Source organism: Crinia signifera, chromosome 19, assembly GCF_055691185.1.
Source record: "Crinia signifera chromosome 19, ASM5569118v1, whole genome shotgun sequence".
Taxonomy (NCBI): domain Eukaryota; kingdom Metazoa; phylum Chordata; class Amphibia; order Anura; family Myobatrachidae; genus Crinia; species Crinia signifera.
The window spans coordinates 7,727,892-7,750,560 of record NC_139226.1 but is presented as its reverse complement, the minus strand read 5'-3'; the positions used below and the strand labels follow the sequence as shown (position 1 = coordinate 7,750,560).

Genomic DNA, 22,669 nt, shown 5'->3' with positions numbered 1-22,669 from the left:
GGGTTTCACCAATTTTGATACAACTGGGCTGTGCAAATGAAAAATTACATTTTTTACACAAAAATGCAGATCTGGCTCAAAATTTTTCATTTTCACAAGGAATGAAGGAGACAAAGCACCCCAAAATCTGTGCCCCAATTTCTCCCGAGTACGGCAATGCCTCACATGTGCCCAAAAAATACCAGTTGGGTGCATGGCAGGACTCAGAAGGGAAGGAGTGATTTTTGGATTTTGCAGCACAGATTCTGGTTGAATGACCCCTGAAGCACCTATACAGTGGAACCCCCCCACAAGTGACCCCATTTTGCAAACTACACCCTTCAGGGAATTCATCAGGGGGTATAGTGTACATTTCAAACCCCCAGGGGTTTCACCAATTTTGATACAACTGAGCTGTGAAAATGAAAAATTAATTTTTTTCATTTTCACAGCCCAGTTGTATCAAAATTGGTGAAACCCCTGGGGGTTTGAAATGTACACTATACCCCTTGATGAATTCCCTGAGGGGTGTAGTTTGCAAAATGGGGTCACTTGTGGGGGGGTTCCTAACTTTTAGCATCTTATGGTGCCTAGAAACCTACATGGTGCCTAAAAAAATAATCTCATAAAAAGGAGGCTCCAAAATCAAGTAGGTGCTCCTTCTATTATGAAGCCTGTGGTTTGGTCACCGTGCACACTAGGGCCACATATAGGATATTTATGAAAACCAAAGAATTGGGGGAATCAATTTTTAGTCACATTTCTCTAGTAAAATCTACTGTATTCGTTAGAAAAATGTATTAAAATTGAAACTCTGCAAAAAAAAAGAAATTTTGAAATTCCACCTACACTTTGTTTTAATTCCTGTGAAACACCTAAAGGGTTAACAAACTTCCAAAATGCTGTTTTGAATACTGTGAGGGGTGCAGTTTTTGAAATGGCATCATTTATGGGGGTGTCTCACATACAAGTACCTCAAAGTCACATCAGAACTGAACTGGTCCCTAAAAAAATCAGTGTTTGAAATTTTCTTGAAAATTTGAGAATTTGCTATTCATATTGTAAGCCTCCTAGTGTCCCAAAAAATTAAAAGGAAGTTGAAATAATGATGTCAACATAAAGTAGACATATGGTCTATGTTAGTTATTCACTATTTTGAGTGGTAAGATTATTTGTCTCACAAGCAGAAAATTTAACATTTTGCAAATCGCTAAATTTTCCATTTTTTCACGATATTTTGGTATTTTTCACAAAAAAACACAGACTGTATCGACCCAAATTTACCACTAATTTGAAGTACAAGGTGTCACGAAAAAACAATCTCAAAACCACTGGGATAAGTAAAAGCAAAAAAAAGTTATCCCCACTTAAGTGAGACATGTCAGATTTGAAAAAAATGGCTCTGTCAGGAACGCAAAAACTAGCTCTGTCAGGAAGGGGTTAAGGAGCTAACAATCGAAATACATTGAGATAACATTTCTATTGTGCTAATAGACATTCAATTTAAGGTATCGACCAACACAGGTTTCACTACACCAAAAGGGCCTTGAAAAAGCTGCTTTTGGTGCAGTGAAACATGTGTTGGTCGATACCTTAAATTGAATGTCTATTAGCACAATAGAAATGTTATCTCAATGTATTTAGATTGTTAGCTCCTTAATTATACTGTATTGAATAGGAAAGTTGTGAGTGAAGTTCTGCTTTCCAGACAGCAGAGGGCAATAAATATCTGCCTAAACTGATTCCCATGTGGAACAAATAGATAGTGCCTATCTGAAGTAAGGCAAAATCTATACTGCTGTTTTCCCCTAAATTCACTGTCAAACACAGCTGTGAGGTGGCAACATTAGAGGCAATAAAGCCAGAAACGTGAGGACCACCCTATCTAGGACAGATAGAACACAGCTGTGTGGAAGGAATATTTAAAAGGGATATTCATATACCAATTTTTGGGCTCTTAAAAATAAAAGTGCCTAAGAAATCTCACTTTGGTCAGTAGAGGGCAGTAAAGTTACACTAAACACCCCATAACCTAGTATACATCATAAAGTGATTTTTCTGAAAAACATTTATGTGAAAAAGGAGCTAAGGGTATATTCCAATGACCGATAGTAGTCATTGACACCTTTCTGGAATTTTTTCTCATTTACATTGAGACAGTGCTTGATTAAATATTGACATTTTCAATTACAAAGGTTATTTTTAAGGATCACTTTTCCTACTATTTTGTTCACTTAAAACACCATCTGTGTGTGTATATGTGTATGTGTTTGTATGTATGATTTTAACCCCTATAAATTCACTGCGGCCTCTCATCATATAGTATAAAGGGATTTTTTAGAAAATAATAATTAAAAGCTAAATGTTATGTGTATTGATTAAAGTGCGGTCCCTGAACAACAGTCCTTTCTCTTTTCTTTAAATACGTTAACTTGTTACTGTTTGGGATCTGCACCCCCACTAACCGATTTAATAAATGTGGGGAATGGATCTTCGGATCATATAAACAAGATTTTTTTCAGTGTGCAGGCATGCCCCCAGCTCCAACAAGGAGCAACCCATCCATACATATTTACAGACAGTCACAGGTAGGAGGGCCCTGCTCGCAAGCTTACAATCTATAGGGAAATAGGCATTGATACATAAGGATAGATACTGTATTCTTTATTGCATCGATTCCACCAGTTAATTGTGTTTCTCCATGTAGTTCACATGCTGGAAACCCCATTGCAATTGAGAGCTTAAATTAAAAAGTCCAATACTTTCCATGCCTCATATATGTAGGGATAGTTAAGCCTTTTAAATTGATGTGATTATTATTATTACTATTATAGTAAATATGTTTTTTTATTTTTTATTTCTTATATATACATGCATTAGAGGCCTAAAAATACATGTTTTGCATGTGTGGTTGTTTCTGTTGGTTACAGCAGCACTTGATATATTGGTAGAAGTGAGTGGATTCTTCTGGCTACCATATTCTATGTATGTTTAAAAAAAAAATAGGTTCACAATTTCCTCTGATCAAGCTGCAGCTGAGCCATAGGGTGAGATGCACTAAGCTTGAAAAGTGATAAAATGGAGAGTGATAAACAGCCAGCCAATCAGCTACTACCTGAAATTTTTTCACAGCCTGTGACATGGCAGGTAGGAGCTGATTGGCTGGTGATTTATCACTCTCCATTTTATCACATTTGAAGCTTAGTGCATCTGGCCCATACCATACCTCCCAACTTCTTGGCTGCTGGAATAGGGACACTCGCGCGGCGAAGCCCGGAAAGGGGGTGGGGCCTATGCAAATGAGGGCGCGGTTTATGAAAATTAGCCGCTGCCCCATTTTCGGTCGCAAATAGACGCTGTGCGCATGCGCACAGCGTCTATTCAATCAGCTTGGGGGGCTCCCAACTGCCACCCCCCGCAGCGGGACAATGCCGGCCGCGGGTGGAACAGCGGGACAGGACCCGAAAATCAGGACTGTCCCGCTGAAATCGTGACACTTGGGAGGTATGCCATACTATCTCAAATGCCATTATAGTATAACGAGCGCCTGTTATTTTGTATGTTGTGTTTTCCGAACGTGGAAGAAGCCTGGGGGGGCCCATGCTGTAGTCCTCACGTTAAGAGGCTGATTTAACAATAAGTGATATTATTATCACTCACTACATATGATAAACTAGTATGCCTGCTCAAAGCAAATGCTTCGAAAGCAAGTAGATCGTGAGATTCCTTCTCACTACGGCGGTGATTCCTGCTCACTACGCCGGTGATTCCTGCTCACTACGGCGGTGATCCCTGCTCACTACGGCGGTGATTCCTGCTCACTACGCCGGTGATTCCTGCTCACTACGCCGGTGATTCCTGCTCACTACGCCGGTGATTCCTGCTCACTACGCCGGTGATTCCTGCTCACTACGGCGGTACGCCGGTGATTCCTGCTCACTACGCCGGTGATTCCTGCTCACTACGGCGGCGATTCCTGCTCACTACGGCGGTGATTCCTACTCACTGCAGCGGTGATTCCTACTCACTGCAGCGGTGATTCCTGCTCACTGCAGCGGTGATTCCTGCTCACTACGGCGGTGATTCCTACTATCGCTGCTTCAGAAATAGATAAGATAAGACACAAGTTCTGCCACTTTTCTCGCCACTAAATTATCCGTGTTGTGCCAAGTTCCCCAGCGGCGCTATAATCGTACATATGGTGCTTTATAGCGCTGAGCACTTCAGGTTTAATACAGATGCCAGTGAAAGGCGATATCGGGACACAATGGATTCAGTCCTCGGGGTGGTGACCTGGATGCGGAAGAGATGGGACGGCAGATATTCTCCCGGCACCAGCGACAGCCTTATGGCAGATGTGGGGGAAAGACGAGATGTTTCAACTGTCACCTCTGTCCTCAGGTACCGTATGGGAATAATAGACCATTCTCCCTTGTCGCAGTGTTGCCATGGCGGCAGGAAAATGAACCAGGGTGTCTGTGAAGGCGTCCTGTGGGTCCTCCAGCTGAATTCTCCCCCGGTCACCTGACGCCGTCTCAGCTCTGTACCATGGCTCATCCGAAGCTGCCGCTGTTGCTGGTTCTGCAGGTTGCCGCATCGCTCGGTGAGTTCTGGGTCTATGTACTAAGCCTTGGGGAGAGATAAAGTGGAGAGAGATAATGGTATCTATGAACTAAGCATTGGGGAGAGATAAAGTGCAGAGATAAAGTGGAGGGAGATAAAGGTGCCTAAGAACTAAACCTTGGAGAGAGAGAGATAAAGTGATTGGAGATAAAGTACCAGCCAACCAGCTCCTAACGGTCTTTCTTAAAGCACAGGAGGTCTATATAGTAAGTATTGGAGAGAGATAAAGTAAAAGCAATCAGCTACTAACCGACATACTAAAGGTGTGGATTAAAAAATGACAGTTGGGGGCTGGTTTGTTGGTAATATATATATATATATATATATATATATATATATATATATATATATATATATATATATATATATGGTATAGTAGATCTATGTGAGTATGGTCTGTACAGGAGAACTGATAACACCCATCTACCAGGTCACTTAGGAATCCTGCAAAGTCTTTAGAGAGCAACAAGACAATCCAGATATGGTATCATTCCTATAATGTGCAATCAGTCTCTACTCTCTTCTAGGTCAGTGACTGAAATATAAAAGTTTAGCAGCCTGTCTTAGCAAAACCTTTGACAGCCAGCAGGGGGCGCTGTATAATAAGATACATGAATTACTGGTCATCTAATACAGTATAATAGTCATTATTATAAAATAGCATTATCTACTGAAGGTCTTTGTAGAACTGTACATGTGGGCCAGTGATACTTACATCAAGAGGAGGCGTTACATGATAGGGGATTATTAAAGGTCTATGATGTAAATGTTTTAAACAAGTTTGCAAGACATAAGTGAACACAGTAAATATACAATTTTCAGCCTTTCGCCCATCCTACAATATGGAAATAACACAGATTTATTCAGGAATCTCTACCACTGATCCTATCTTTCTTTATGAACTCTGTGTATATTTCCCCTGAAAGTCCTAGGGTGAAATGTAATAGGATGAGAGATTCAGAAAGTGAGAGATTTGGTAAGAAATCTCTAGTTTTTTTTAAAGTGGCAATCATTTACACTGCAACACCAGTTTGATTTTGCAGTGTAAATGATTGCAGCTTTAAAAAAAACCTGGAGATTTCTTACCAAATCTCTCACTTTCTGAATCTCTCATCCTATTAGATTTCACCCCTAATGTTTTCTAATATTTCATTTTTTCTTTGATCTTCATGATGATGATTGCGATAGTTTTATGATGGTTATGCTATGGGGCCCACACATTCCAGTTACACCCCTGTGTATAGAGGCTCACAGCTACGCCTGCAGATAAAGTGCCTCTAACAAGGAGGAAAACACAATATAACTAATTGTCTGTTTGTTACTTGTAAATGATTAAGCTTCCGAGCGCTTTCAGACCTGACATTAACAGGTCTCTGTTATCGCAAAGGCGGATGCATTGGCAATATGGTGCTTTATGAAACATTGAAATAATATAAATAAGTGGTCAGGAAAAAGTTAAAGCTATTTTTAGTAATACGCAAACGTAACATTACCAGTACTGAACTTTTGTAAGCTCACGTTCTCCCACCTGATGGTAAGGCTCCTGTCTCTTCTTCCTGGCAGCTGCTCTCTGGTCCAGTGCACTGATTGGGGGCTCAGATCCACACAAACTGCTCTGTCTTCATGATGTGATGTGATGCATTATTGTCATCATTTATTTGATCCACTTGCCAAGAGGAGAAGGGTTTCCGGGCAACTGGAACACCCCACCCCCCCCCCCCCCCCTCCCTCTGTGTAGATCTGTTTCTGTGTAACCGTCCCCTGTTCCGTTCTGCAGGTCTGGGGCAGCGGAACATGCAGCGGATTATTGGAGGTTATAGCGTCTCTCCTTACTCCACGCGCTACCTGGTGTCCCTGAAGAGGAATACGGGTCTACACTTCTGTGGGGGGTCCTTAGTCAGTCGCTTCTGGGTCCTCACTGCTGCCCACTGCAAGACAGAGTAAGTAAATAAAGACCGGGTACAGGGGCCCACTTTGGTTAATGAACCCATATTCCAGACCAAAGGGCTAATGGCAACTACACACCAGCTAAATCCAGACCTGCGCCGGCAACAGGTATTTTATGTACAGTGCCGTTTCAAATTATTGTACGAAAAAATAATTTAGATACATCGATTCCAACTCAAAATTTTGATTGGTTGCTTTGGGCCAGACATGTTTGGAACTGTCTCATAGATGATGTCTTTGATTGACTGATGGCACCTGACCTACCAGAAAAGCCTAAAACCATCTGAATATGTATCATAGGTAGTTCTAGGGTCATCCAAGTGAGTGTTAGCTCCTAGGCCTAGCCGAGGAAGACATATGACAAGTTAACCTGCGCTGAACTAGCCTGCCAATCAACACCTCCCTTTCCGTAGGGCACGGGGCAGGAACCTCCGTCAGCGGAGCCCAATTCTCAGGGATCCCAGTAGATCCGTTTCAGGAACCCGTTATCTAAAAAATTACATACGCATTGCGCTCCAAGGATACTCGGCATGCCATCACCACCCCCTCCCGGCCCCTAAACGGCCATCACCGACAGTCAGATGCCAATCTGCACAAGTCGTCGCAGGATCCATTCCCACGTGTGCAAAGTGGCAATAACTATAACGCAACTCCAACCACATCTGAATGACCCCTTATGTGCCGCTGACCTATAGGAAGTTCCGATCTCATATGTTCTAGATCCCTCTGTAGCGCCTGCGGTTCTGCCCGCTGTACCCTACCCAACCCACTGATTGCTGCCATTATCCCACAGGCAGAAACAGATGCTGATAGTAGCCGGGGAATATTCCCTGTCTACGCTGGAAGGGACGGAGCAAATCTTTCGCCCGGTGAAGCTGGTGGCTCACCCGGAATACAGCGCAACCTCCAAGAACGCTGACATCATGCTGATAAAGGTGAGAGATTGGTGCCCACTTTAAGCCAGTGCCATCAGACATGTATATAGTTCACATTAGAGGAGATTGGGGCCCCCAGTCCATGGGGCCCACTGGGGACTTTGTGGCATTTAGAGGTATTGCTGCAAACTAACTGCCCCTTTGTCTTACAGCTGAACCGCCCGGCCATGTACAACTCATTTGTCTCCATAGTGCCGCTCCCAGCTCAGGGGGTATCACCGAGCGAGGGCTGTCTGTGCCAGGTGTCGGGCTGGGGCTATACCACCACCATAGGTGGCAAAGCCTCCGACACCCTGCGGAGTGTGAAACTGCCCATCGTGTCTGCCCGGCGGTGTAACAGCTCCTCCTCCTACTCAGGGCACATCACCAACAACATGATCTGCGCGGGCTTCAACAATGGCGGAAAGGACGCCTGTCAGGTGAGTGTCAATAACTGCACCACCAGCAGGGGGCAGCACTCTCAATCATTTTCAGAAGCGTTGAGAAGAGTTACATAACATGACATGAAAGTATCTTATGTTGTACTGATTAGCATAAAAAAAGTAATCCTCTATAATAAAAGGATAACGCTGCTCCTCACCTCTACGGGGGGGGGGTGTCAAGTGTTATGTTCCCTGGCAGATCCTAGATGGTGACCGCAATAGACAATCAAGTGTTACTCCGCTTAACTGTGGGGGTGAGGCTCCAAGATATCATCATACTGGGGGTGGGGCATCATTAAGAACCGCCCCTTCTAGGCAGGGGCGTAACTAGATGATCATTGGCCCCATAGCAAAAGTTTGTAAGGGCCCCTATTTACCAACCAATACTGATAAATGTATATAGCCCATCTAACTTACAGAGGGAAGATGGGCCCCCCAAAGCTCTGGGCCCCATAGCAGCTGCACCCCCTGTGGTGGCAGCTCCGCTCTGTCCCTTACACTGCATGATGTGGCTGCAGCAGTTCTAAGAATTATATTTAGGGTTACCACCCGTCTGGTATTACTCCAGACAGTCCGGTAATTAAGACCAGAGTCCGGATGGGTGGTGTTCCCGCACTATACATAGTCCAGGAACTGCGCTGCCACTTGGTGGGTGAGAGGAGACGCCGGGACTTGCTCGTCGGACCTGGCATTTCAAATCTTGTCACTGTGCGGTGTGTCGCATAATGTGTAATGGGCAACACGGTGTGTCGCATAATGTGTAATGGGCAACATGGTGTGTCGCATAATGTGTAATGGGCAACACGGTGTGTCGCATAATGTGTAATGGGCATCACGGTGTGGCATTGGGCCTTATTCTAGTTTACTGTTTCTGACAAAATCCTTCTTAGATGGACAAAACCATGTGCACTGCAGGTGGGGCAGATGTAACATGTGCGGAGAGAATTAGATTTGGGTGAGTAATTTTGTTTCTGTGCAGGGTAAATACTGGCTGCTTTATTTTTACACTGCAATATAGATCTCACTTTGAAGTAAAACCCCACCCAAATCTAATTCTCTCTGCACATGTTACATCTGCCCCACCTGCAGTGCACATGTTTTTTCCATCTAAGATGGATTTTGTCAGAAAGAGTGAACTAGAATAAGGCCCATAATGTATAATGTGTCATGTGTAATGTGTAATGCAGGGTTGCCGACCCTCCCGGAATTTCCGGGAGTCTCCCGAAAATCGGGGCCCCCTCCCGGCCCCCCCGGAAGGGTGGGCAACCCTCCCGGATTCAGGGGGGACCCCCGCTGTCCCTCGGATCGCGGCATTAAAATGCCGCAATCCTCGGATCTCAGAGGAGGGGGCGGAGCTAAAATGTCACAATCGCGTCATTTTAGCCCCGCCCCCTCCACGGAGATCCCTGAATTCGCTGGTTTTCCAGCATGGGGAGGGGCTTAGTGATGTCACGCTTAAGCCCCGCCCCCTGAGTGGCTACTGAATCTCTCCTCTCCGGGCTTCTCCCGGAGAGGAGAATAAGAAAGTCGGCAACCCTGGTGTAATGTGTAATGCAGTGGTTCCCAAACTGTGTGCCGTGGCTCCCTGGGGTGCCTCGGGACACATGCAGGGGTGCCGCGGCTTGGTGGTCCAGGACCAACTCAAATTATTAATGGTTAATTATTTAGGAGCAAAACCAGTGCTGGTGGCTGCCAATCATAGAATGTGTACAAACAGAAGCAAATCCTGCCCTTTACCACATAACTGCTGCTAAGAATCGCATATAAACCCAATCTAATAAATTTTTTTGGACCTAGGGGTGCCGTGAAAAAATTCTGATTCTCTAGGGTGCCGTGAATCAAAAAAAGATTGGGAACCTCTGGTGTAATGTGTAATGGGCAATGCGGTGTGTCGCATAATGTGTAATGGGCATTACAGTGTGTGTGAGGTAACGTGTAATGGGCATCATGTTGTGAGGTGTAACATGTAATGGGCACTATGGTGTTTGGGCTGACGTAATGGGCATTATGGTGTGTGGCATATGGTATACTATGTAATGGGCGTTTGACGTGTAATAGGCATTACTGTGTACATTTTTGGCTCGCTATGTCCCTGTTGTCCATATTTAGAAAAATAAAGTTGTCGAGCCCTGGCATAACAGTGCAATGGGCATTACAGTGTGTGATGTAATGTGTAAGTGGCATTACGGTGTGCAAAATCAAGAATAGAATTAAGTAAAGGTTAAAAAAAACATAAGGGACGAGGCTGGGGGTGGGTCAATGGGTGGGCTGTGGGTGTGTCAAGAGGCGGGCCATTGTCCGGGAATTTCTCAACACAAAGGTGGTAACCCTAATTATATTATACATACTTTCCGACTTTTCAAATAGCCTCTCCGGATCTCCAGGTTGGGGGTGGGGACGGGGCTGATGACTGAAATGCAAGCACCGCAATTTGCGGGTGCGCGAGTAGGGGGCGGGGCGAAATGACCTGATTTGCGTCATTTTAGTCCCGCCCCTTGCCATTAGTGTGGTACAGAATGGGGGTGCGGGAGCTGCCTGGCAATTGCGGGAGGATTGCCGACCTCCCGGGGGGCCGGGAGGGGGACCCGGTTTTCGGGAGACTCCCAGCAGTTCCGGGAGGGTAAACAACCCTGATATTATATCAGGGTTGCCGACCCTCCCGGAATTTGCGGGAGTCTCCCGAAAATCGGGTCCTTCCTCCTGGCCCCCGGAAGGGTGGGCAACCCTCCCGGAATCAGGGGGACCCCCACTGAGCCCCCCGATCGCGGCATTTATATGCCGCAATCCGCGGGTCTCAGGGAAGGGGGCGGAGCTAAAACGGCACAATCGTGTTGTTTTAGCCCCGCCCCCTCCATGGATATCAGTTATTTAGTCTATTTCCCGTAATCTGGCGGGGCTTAATGACGTCACGGTTGAGCCCCGCCCCCAAAAATCGTAATGAAAGATTCCTCTCCGGGCTTCTCCCGGAGAGGATTTTCTGAAAGTCGGCAACCCTGTATTATATACCAGCTATTGTTGTCACAATATAAGGCACTTGCCAAGAGTAGGGGGGTCTCTAGGCAACTAGAACCCCCCCTGCGTTTGCCTATGGTGATGAAGGGGTTAATTCAGATAAATTTGTATGACGGTGCCGCACTTAGAAATCATGGCCTAATCCTGTATTTGATGTTGTTGTTCCTCTAATCACCTCTAGGGGTCGCTCTTGCGCTTATACAGTATTTCTTCTGCATTTCACCCAGTGACAAATCCTGATTACACCAGTGGGAGTTTTGTCCCTTTTACTTCATTTAAGTCATTTACAAAGTTGAATTATGTTTAATATTACATGATAAATGTTATTAGCTACGTCTTTGTGTATTGATTAATCGTAGTCGTTGTCTATTTGTGTTGCAGGGCGACTCCGGGGGGCCCCTGGTGTGCGACGGCCGAGTTTTTGGGATTGTATCCTGGGGGCACAGTTGTGCAAACCCCAAATACCCGGGGGTGTACACAGCGGTCGCCAATTTTCAGAAGTGGATTTACAGGACAATATTTTAAGGATTGCGGATTTTGGTCCCCGGGCCCCTATGAGGAGGGCCACACTGGGAGAGGAACACAAGGGGGTGACTGCTGGAAATCATGGACATCTCCTCGTCACCCATAATCTCCCCGCCACATCCTGCACAATGGTGCATGGGTCACATATAGTCTGGAGTCAATCCCCCCACCCCGCACCCCACACATTACTGATCGTATGGGGAATATATTCTTCTAGGTGCTTCCTCATTATGTATAGAAGAATTCTGGGGTTCCCCAAGTCCCAGCTGGTGTATGGAAAGGTTCTATTTCTGAATAAAAGTACTGACAGTATGGTGTGATGGGCGTAGTTACAGAGGTGGATTGTTCCTGTGGGCACCCGAAATTGACATATGGGCGCGGGTACATCATTTCCCATTGGCTTTGTGCGGACTAAAGATGGGGTTCAGGGGGATGCCAGCTAATTCGGTAGTCACCCACACTTTCCTGGAGAATAGGAGTATGCATTGTATTACTGACGCTTTAGGGCATGGGTCTTCAAACTGTGGCCCTCCAGATGTTGTAAAACTACAAATCCCAGCATGCCTTGCCACAGTTTTGCTATAAGGGAGTGTTAAAACTGTGGCAAGGCATGCTGGGATTTGTAGTTTCACAACATCTGGAGGGCCACAGTTTGAAGACCCATGCTTTAGGGGTTCTGCAGAACATTGCCCTGTCCCATCTACCCCCTGCACGGTATTATATTCTGCAGAGGATTACATTACTGACCCCTCTAGTGATCTGCAGAACATCGCTCTGCAGCCCCTGATAATGACACCTGCGCTCGGTCTGACCTCTCACTTGCTGAATCTGAACCTCTTAAGGAAGATGAGAATTTTCTTGTCCATTTATTCCAGAAGATTTTGTTCTGGAGCAGCTGAGAGGGCGTTCTGTCCTGACTCCTGTGTGTTATATGATGCCATTAATGGGACACATTATATAACACATCCCCCCTCCCTGAGAGGGTTGGCTCTGGGGAGGTGATGTCACCACTGGGTCAATCTGACACCCATTTATCTTCTCTGTGACCCTGGGGACTGTCCCTTTATTGTTATTGATTAGTGGTAGGAGTAGGTAATTAACCCTTTCTACGTTCTGGCACAGCAGGGGTTTGGTAAAGGTTCTTAGATAGGAAAAGACCATGGGCGAGATTTAGTGGGTTTACCGTTTTTGAGAAAATGCGATTTTTTTCTCAAATCGCCCTATATCGCCATTTTTTAATATCGCATTTTTGCTGCGAATTCGCATATTTAATGAGGTGAGTATTCCAGCATGAAAAGTGCGATATAGGGCGATTTTAGACATGAAAAAGTGCGATTTTTTTAGTCACGAAAAGGTGCGATTTTGGTAAAATGTGCGATTTTGTGATTAACAAAAAAAAATGGCGTGAGGTCCCCCCTCCTGTACATAACCAGCCCCGGAGCTCATTGAGCCGGACCTGGTTCCAAAAGTACGGGGGACAAAAAGCATAGGGGTCCCTCGTATTTCTGAAACCAGCCCCGGACTCTTGGACCGATCCTGGTTCCAAAAATACGGGGTACAAAAAAACTGGGGGTCCCCCGTATTTTGAAACCAGTGTTTCCACATTGCGTGCCTATGTATTACTAGGTATCAGTATCAGACACATCACATATTGCTTATTGTGCGCCAAACACAAACTAGTCTGTGACGTGCGGTCAGGTGAGGCAGAGCCCCCTCTGTCATACTTCCTAATAATAGGTAATACATGTGCCCACCCAGATCTGCACAGCACCCCCCAGGTACCAGGGGCTGACCTCATTGTGTTTATGTGGGTGCAGAAGCCGCTCGGGGGCCTCATCCTCCTGTGTTATCGGCAGCTACTTGGCTGGCCACACCCCGGTGACTTGCAACATCCCCCCCCCCCCACACACACAACGTGGGACGTGGGACGTGGGTCAGTCCCAAAAAAGGGACTGTCCTGCGAAAACCGGGACAATTGGGAAGTACTGGATGTGCTGTTATCTCAAGCGATGTGGCTTGAAGATGAGTCTAGGCCTCACGGTTATTATAGTCCTCAGAAGCCAGTCGTTGAAGCCATTATACCAGGCATGTCCAAACTACATACCTCCCAACAGTCCTGATTTTAGCGGGACAGTCCCGATTATCAGGGCCTGTCCCGCTGTCCCTCCCGCGGCCGGCGGTGTCCCGCGGTGAGGGGGGGGCTGTTGGGTGTCTCCCCTGTCGGCTGCTAAGCAGTGGGGAATAAACGCTGTGCGCATGCGCACAGCGTATATTCCCGCAGCCAGGGGCTGAGGGCATGGCTAGAGGCTCACAGAGCCTCTGGGTCATGTCCCCATAGCGTCAAAATGGGGGCGGAAGAGCTGCGTGTATAGGCCACGCCCCCGAAATTAGGCCACACCCCGGAAATTTCGGCGCGCATCAGCAGTGTCCCGCCTGCTGGACCGACAAAGTTGGGAGGTATGAAACTATGGCCCTCCAGCTGTTGTGAAACTACAAGTCCCATCATGCCTTGCCACAGTTTTGCTATTAGGGAATGCTAAAACTAAGGCAAGGCATACTGGGATGTGTAGTTTCACAACAGCTGGAGGGCCGCAGTTTGGATATGCCTGCATTATACTAATGCAATCACTATACTTGTGACCGCCCTCACTACCGCACAGGTGACAGGGATCCTGCAGATCCCTCTCCTGGTAAATGTGGGTAACACAGCCCATTACAGCATGCTGGGGCTTGGCAAATTCACAGTTTCAGCAGCCCCCTGTATAATAAACCTGAGGGGACTTCCTTTGTGGTCGAAAAATGGGGGACCGCAGCAGATGTCTGGGAGTTTTATTGAAGATGAGATGTTGTCTATAGCAACCAGTCAGATTGTGGGGGTATGCAATCCCAGATCATGGCTGTCGATTGCTCCCGACAGTCGTGATCCTGTGGCCCATTTGCGGTTTGTCCGACAGCAATTCAATGTCCCGCCTGCCGATCAGCGAAAAGGGGGTGTGTCCGCGTAAACGCCGTGGATTGTCAATCTACGGCCGGGATGGCGACGATCCACAGCTGTTATCAGCAGAACGGGCTGAAAGCTTCTAAAGTCTCGTTCTGCGGTGATCCCTCCTCAATGCTGTCGGTAAAGACGGCATCGACTAGGGAGCCACCGCTATGTCTCCGGAGGATTGCATAGCCCCTATATCTATTATCTTCTAGAAGGTGCTAAGTAAGAAGTAGCATCTATTTGGTCGCTATGGACATAGTTTACATCACAGTTGCTGACTTTTTGGCTGCTCTCTCCTGGAGAGGGCAGCCAGCTCAGTAAAGCAGGGGGGCGGGGCCATCTCCGGGAGGGGAAAGGGAGCAGTCTGGGGCGGAGCCACATTAGGGGGCTAGAGGGAATGGAAATGTCAGTCAAATTTCCTGCAATATATATTGCATACGCATACCTCCCGGAAAGGGGGTGGGGCGTATGCAAATGAGGGTGCGGCTTATGCTAATTAGCCGCAACCTCATTTTCATACGAGAATAGACGCTGTGCTCATGCGCACAGCGTCTATTCTATTAGATTGGGGGGTCTCCCAACTTCCACCCCCACAGCGGGACAATGCCTGCCGCGGGTGGGACAGGACCCGAAAATCGGGACTGTCCCGCTGTAATCGTGACAGTTGGGAGGTATGCATACGATATATCGTATGCACAAAATGCACTCCTTTTTCCATCCAATTCCGATAAATCACTGGCGCAGTACGACCGACCTAGGGCCTCCTATCTGACACTCACAGGACCGCGCATCGGATTGAATGGAAAACACAAATGATGTGCTACTTTTCAAACGATATATCGGCCCGAAACATCGAAAACGGATGAAATTGTGCATAATCGATAAATCGCATGCACATAAAGCACGCCTTATTCCATCCAAATCCGATAAAACACACCTAGTGTATGAGCCCGTTAGACTGTTATTAGTGAGCTCAGGGTGTCTCCGGGGACATTAGACAGCCAGGACATGTTTCATTTACAAACAAGGACTGTCTCTTTATGTATTGTGATGACAATGAGTGACAGGAACATCCTGCTGCTGTCCGGGGACACAATGTGCAGGGATGATCTGAAACTCTCTTATACAATAAACACACGGATAAATGCTTTTAGGAACCTGCTGAACTACAAGTACAAGCATGTCTGCTGCTTGTTATGGAGTTACTGCCCATCCTGCTGGGACGTACCCCATAGTATCACACTACCCCATAGCAACATACAGTACCCCATAGTACCACACATTACCACATAGTACCACACATTACCACATAGTACCACACATTACCACGTATTACAATACAACACAGTACCACACAACACCACAAACACACAGTATTACACACACATAGTACCACACTTTACCACATAATACAATACAACACAGTACCACACAACACCACACACACACACACACAGTATCACACAACACCACACACACAGTATTACACACACACACACACACAGTATTACACACACACACACAGTACCACACAACACCACACACACACAGTATAACACACACACACACAGTACCACACAACACCACACACACACACACAGTACCACACAACACCACCACACAACACCACACACACAGTATTACACACACACACACACACACAAACATTATTACACAACACCACACACACACAGTATTACACACACACACACACACTACCACGCAACACCACACACAAACAGTATCACACACACACATACACACACACAGTACCACACAACACCACACACACACAGTATTACACACACACACACACACAGTAACACACACACACACAGTAGCACACAACACCACACACACAGTACCACACAACACCACACACACACACACACACACAGTACCACACACACACACACACACACACACAGTATTACACACAGTACCACACAACACCACACACACAGTATTACACACACACACAGTACCACACAACACAACACACACAGTATTACACACACACACACACACACACACACAGTACCACACAACACCACACACACAGTATTACACACACACACACACACACTACCACGCAACACCACACACAAACAGTATCACACACACACACACAGTTCCACACAACACCACACACACACACACACACACACACACACACACACACAGTATTACACACACACACACACACACACACACACACACACACAGTAGCACACAACACCACACACACAGTACCACACAACACCACACACACACACACACACACAACACCACACACACACACACACACACACACACACACACACACAGTATTACACACACAGTACCACACAACACCACACACACAGTATTACACACACACAGTACCACACAACACCACACACACAGTATTACACATACACACACACACACACACACACACAGTACCACACAACACAACACAACACACACAGTATTACACACACACACACACACACACACACACACACACACACACACACACACACACAGTACCACACAACACCACACACACACACACACAGTATTACACACACACAGTACCACACAACACCACACACACACAGTATTACACACACACACACACACACACACACACACACACACACACACAGTACCACACAACACACCACACACACACACACACACACACACACACACACACACAGTACAACACAACACACACACACACACAGTACCACACAACACCACACACACACACAGTACCACACAACACAACACACACACACAGTATTACACTTGTCACTAGCAATATGTACTGTACAGGAGAAACACATAAATGCTGTAACCAGGGTATTTATTGCACATGGTATAAGCAGATTTGGCAGTGATGATGTGTTATTAGCCTTCCTAACTGCACGGTTTGGACAGACCCCCTGTAACATCTGCGTCTCTGCACACTGTGCATCTACCCCCTGCAGCGCAGCGCAGCTGTTCCCAATTCTGAATATGCCCTTCTCCTGTTTCATTATGGCTCTGGCTCTAGGATTGTCAGGTATACTGCCCAAGATGTTCTGCAGCATCGTCAGCACCAGTTGCTAGTGACTCGCTGCTGTGTCCCTGAAGCTCAGAGCCACTGGTTGTTCCTTAACCACACAATCCCCATCTCCCAGTGTTAGGCAGCGTGCAGGGGGTAACGGGGCGGCAGGTGTCCCCAGCCACTGTCCATGTCTATGCATGCCATTGGTCAGTCCTGCTCCCAGTTGGCTTTGGTGTGACCCCAGCCGGACCGTCAGCAGATAGTCCTGATACGACACTTCCATGGGGGAGGAAGAGCGGAACAACTCTGTGTTCTGGATAATGTTCTCTGGAAGCTCAGTCTCCTGAGCTCCTGCACCAGTTCCAGGACAGAGTCTCTTTCATGGCGCTGGTCCCGGATGGCCATGGGAATCTCACACTCTTCCTCGCCGCCTTCCTCTTCCTCCAAGATGGAGCTGAGCCTGGGGCCGCTGCGGACCCTCTCTGCCGGAGGGTTGTAGGAGCAGGTCCCGTTTAGGAGCCTTCTGAGAGGGATCATGGGTACGGCCAGTTCCCCCAGGAGCTCCTGCTGCCCTCTCCGGAAGTCACTTTGCCTCTTTAGCCTTTTGAACTCATTGAAGGCGGCCAGGGAGGTCTGGCAGAGGGTGCATGCCATGGCATTCGCCTTTTCCGCCCTGGAGACCAGCACAGCGTGGCACCTCAGTACCACCGCCTTGTTCTTAATCTGGTGCCGGTAGACCCAGGAGAAGACCTTGGGGTTCCCCGTGCCGGCCACGCAGTAGGTGACGCGGTGCAGTGCGTAGGTGTGGACCACTTTCCTGTTGCCTCTCTGGCAGGGGGTCATCTTGATGCCATAGGTGCCCAGCGAGAGTTTCATTTTGGAGCAGCGCTGCCCGTACTCACTCTTCTGCCAGATCTTGGTGACAGCCTCCTGCATGCAGCCCTCGCCCTTGGCTTGGAGGGTGACGGCATTGCCCAGGTACCACACGGTGTAGGACGGGTCATCCCGGTTCAGGACCACCTTCTGCCTCCTTATGCTGAACACGCTGGCCAGGCGCTCCAGGGGGAAGTGGGGCAGCAGTTCTGGGCAGGAGAGCATGAAGGAGGAGAGGAGAGAGGAGTAGCTGACCCCCTTCCCCTTCTTCTCATCCTCCACCAGCACAAACTTGCTTCTCCTCCAGGGCAGCATGGTGTGTGCCAGCCCTGCGCAGTGTCTCATCGGTGCTGGTGGCGGGGACACAGGAGACAGGTCTCTGGTGTTGTGTGTTTTCTCCTGATGGTGGGAAAATGAGGAGGGGAAGCATGGAACTGCCTCCCCCTTCCTCTGACACACCTCTGCTTCTCCAACTTCATCACTGGCTCTGTACAACCAGCAGCCACATGTTACACGCAGCAGCTCCGGGAGCACCAGATGCTCTGCACCCAGCGCACCCTCTACCGGCCTCATACGGGGAACCATCTATTAACCCTGTGCGGTGTAATAAATGTCATAGGGACCTGCTGTGACTACAAATCTCAGCATGTACCGTCAGCAGCTAATTCAGCATGAGATGCCCCCCCCTTTCCAGTGACGTCTGCAGTGTAGGATTTGCATTTCAAAGGGAAATACACTTAGGGGTCTATGGGCCCGATTCAGCTTGGTTAGCAACTGGGCAAAACTATGCTGCACTGCAGGTGGGGCAGATGTAACAGGTGCAGAGAGATAGATTTGGGGCGGGTTACATTGTTCCTGTGCAGGGTAAATACTGGCTGCTTTATTTTTACACTGCAATTTAGATTTCTGTTTGAACACTCAAAACTAACTCTCTCTGCACCTGTTACGTCTGCCCCACCTGCAGAGCAGCATGGTTTTGCCTAGTTGTGTGCTTTTTTGCTTTGCTAACGAACCTGAATCAGACTCTTTGTACTGAGCCTTGGAAATAAACACAGTGGATGGAGAGAAAAGTGTCTATGGGAGTTGTTATGAGTAACCTCATATGCAAATTACCAGCCAATCAGCTCCTAACTGCCATGGTACAGGTTGCTTGAAAAATGGCCATTGGGAGCTGTTTGGTTGGTATTTTATCTCTCTCCAGGGCTTAGTAAATAGACCCCTTAGTAACCAATGAGTACCTAGGACCATTGGCTTTACCCTACTGGTGAGATGTTGTTGCCATAGAAATCATCCCAATGTACAGTGCTGCGTTCTATGTTGGTGCTATATCACAACAGGATGATAGTAATAATACTAACTGAAGAGGAGCAGAAGCTTCTGTGGGATGTTGAACTTCCTCCGTTGCCTCAGGAAGCCTCTGCTTAAGGTCCCGGGAGATTGTGGTTCCTAGGAACTTGAAGGAGTCCACTAGCGACACAACACTGTCAGCAATTGTTAGCAGAGGAACACCACCATCTACCATCTCAACCCACTACCATCTCAATGATTTTGAGTGGGTTCAGCTCTAGATGGTTGCTGTATCTGTGACCAGTGGTGACCTGTATCTGTGACCTTTGGTGACCTGTATCTGTGACCTATATCAGTGAGCTATGGTCACCTGTATCTGTGACCTATGGTGACCTGTATATGTGTCTCCTATGATGACCTGTATCTGTGACCTATGGTCACCTGTATCTGTGACCAGTGGTGACCTGTATCTGTGACCTATATCAGTGAGCTATGGTCACCTGTATCTGTGACCTATGGTGACCTGTATATGTGTCTCCTATGATGACCTGTATCAGTGACCTATGGTCACCTGTATCTGTGACCTATGGTGACCTGTATATGTTTCTCCTATGGTGACCTGTATATGTTTCTCCTATGGTGACCTGTATCTGTGACCTTTGGTGACCTGTATCTGTGACCTATATCAGTGAGCTATGATGACCTGTATCTGTGACCTATGGTGATCTGTATCAGTAATCTAAGGTGACCTGCATGTGTGACCAGCATAGGGATGCCGGTGCCGGTTCCCTGAATATGTCCTGGCCGGTGGTGTGGACTCATAAGCACTATGCCCCCTGTGAGCGGCGGGAGCCATTAGCCGGTTCCCGGGGTCAGCGTTCCCGGCGTGGGCTCCCTGTGTCAGCGGTGGCCGCCTGAGGGATCACGCTGTACATCCGGCGGAAGTCTGTGCGGTCCAATGGCGTGCGCTCCAGCGTGGATGACGCGCACTAGGCCGGCGCCGGGCCGGGAGCACTATCCAGCGTGCGTTCCAGCGCGTCCCCTTTGGATGACGCACAATAGGCCGGCGCCTGGCGTATGCGTCTCGCCTGGCCGGAAGTTAGGCCGGCGTGCGTTCCAGCGTCTGCAGATGACGCGCACGTTGCCTGGCGCCGGGCCAGAAATGCAAAAGGGGGGGAAGTAGCCTATATAATGCGCCTGGTCGGTGTAATAGGCGCTTCCTAAAGTTGTGCTGAGATCAAGGTTGTGCTGCAGCACCTTGTATCAAACATGGACGCAGAGGAAGCCTCTCAAAAAGTTTCTGCATTGCTGCCCAGGTAAGTCCTCCCTGAGGACTGGTTGTCTTATATTAGGTTTATGTAGCATAGTTAGTGATTATTATCTGTTTAATTTTAGTGTGCCTGTGGTGACTAAGAAGAAGTTGGCTAAGAAGAAGCATATTAGTAAAACCTGCATTGGATGTGATAAAGTCTTCACTGGTGAAAAATCCATGTGTCAGGGCTGCTCAAAGGATGCTGCTGCTAGCATTGGTACTGTATCCCAAATTAGTGATTTAATGGCTTGGATGAAGGAGAATTTCGTTTCCAAAAAAGAATACCAAGTAAAAGGTCCAGGTCTCAGACCAGTTTGGACCAGGAGTGTGATGTGATACTTGCTGCTGCAGACACTGATGATGATATGGGGTCTGGAGTCTCTGGTGCTGAGTCCGGCGAGCTAGTCGAGGAGGAGCACTCATTCAATTTGGAGCTTGTGGAAATTGTCCTTAAAGATTTATATAAGACATTAAACTATAAGCAGCCGGTCAAGACTGAATATGACGCATTATTCGAGGACAGATCCAGAAAGGGAAGGTGTTTTCCCGTTCACAAAGTTGTTAAAGAGATACTCACTAATGAATGGGCCAATGCAGATAAACGTATTGGTTCCGTTAAGAGGGCAGAAAGAATGTACCCTATAGAGGATGTGGAGTTCCTAAAATGGTGCAATATTCCCAAAATAGATGCAGCAGTATCCGAGGTCACCACTAGGACAACAATTCCCCTGGAGGACGGGGCCTCCCTTAAAGATGCTATGGACAAACGCATGGAGAGTGCATTGAAAAGACTTCATATCTCCAGTTCAACCTCCATTAAATCAGGTGTGGCCATAGCCTCATCAGCTAGAGCTCTCAGAATCTGGTGTGCTTCCTTACAGGAGGATCTACAGGAGCGTGTCGCCAGAGAGCAGATTATTAGTAGTCTGGCCCAGATTCAGCTTGCCGTCGACTACATCTGTGAGGCATCGTTAGACGTGCTGGATTATTCAGCTAAAGCGTTGACATCTGGAGTAGTGGCGAGGAGCGCCCTGTGGCTTAAGTCCTGGGCGGCAGACTCCCACTCTAAAAACAAACTGGCTACTCTGCCGTTCGAGGGTGAGTTCCTCTTTGGCAGTAAACTAGACCAGATGATACAAAGGATGTCAGGGGGTAAGTCGGTTAGACTTCCCCAGGATAAAAGGGGAAGGGGCTCTAACTATTTCCCCAGACAAAATTTCAGGCAGGCCAGGTCCCATAGGCCTGGGAGGCCATTTCGGGAGAGATATACCTCGGGGATCTCCAGGGCATTCTTCCGACAGACTGTTAAAAGAGGCGATAAAAAACAGTGACAAACCATGTCCCGTGGAGAGTATCCAGGTTGCCGGAAGACTGCTTCAGTTTGCCCACGTGTGGGAGCAAACGGTCCGAGACTCTTGGGTACTAGAAGTAGTGTCCACGGGGTATCGGTTAGAATTCCTTTCAAAACCCAGACGGGGAAAATTTTTAGTTTCACAACTCCCAGTTTCAGGTGTGGAGCAAGAGGCTTTGGTCTCAAGCATAAAGGATCTGGTGGAGTCGGGAGCGGTAGAGACTGTTCCAGAGGCGGAGGAAGGCCTAGGGTTTTACTCTTGCCTATTTGTAGTGACAAAAAGTTCTGGAGGATTCAGAACAATTTTAGATTTAAGGGACTTAAACGCCAGAATCTGGAAACGCAAGTTTCATATGGAGACAACCAGGTCTATACTAATG

General features: G+C 47.4%; 2 protein-coding genes across 2 annotated transcripts; one reads left to right on the top strand and one right to left on the bottom strand.

The window, feature by feature from the left end:
* Positions 1-4,085: 4,085 nt before the first annotated feature.
* On the top strand, positions 4,086-11,862 carry LOC146042037 (trypsin-3-like). The gene is made up of 5 exons (XM_083161944.1): positions 4,086-4,582; positions 6,380-6,542; positions 7,343-7,484; positions 7,637-7,903; positions 11,300-11,862. The coding sequence occupies exons 1-5, from the start codon at positions 4,528-4,530 to the stop codon at positions 11,441-11,443; spliced, it is 771 nt and encodes a 256-aa protein (XP_083018070.1). The 5' UTR covers positions 4,086-4,527; the 3' UTR covers positions 11,444-11,862.
* Positions 11,863-17,253: 5,391 nt separating this feature from the next.
* Positions 17,254-18,916, bottom strand: FAM43B (family with sequence similarity 43 member B). The gene has a single exon (XM_083161942.1). The coding sequence runs from the start codon at positions 18,910-18,912 to the stop codon at positions 17,719-17,721; it is 1,194 nt and encodes a 397-aa protein (XP_083018068.1). The 5' UTR covers positions 18,913-18,916; the 3' UTR covers positions 17,254-17,718.
* Positions 18,917-22,669: the final 3,753 nt, after the last annotated feature.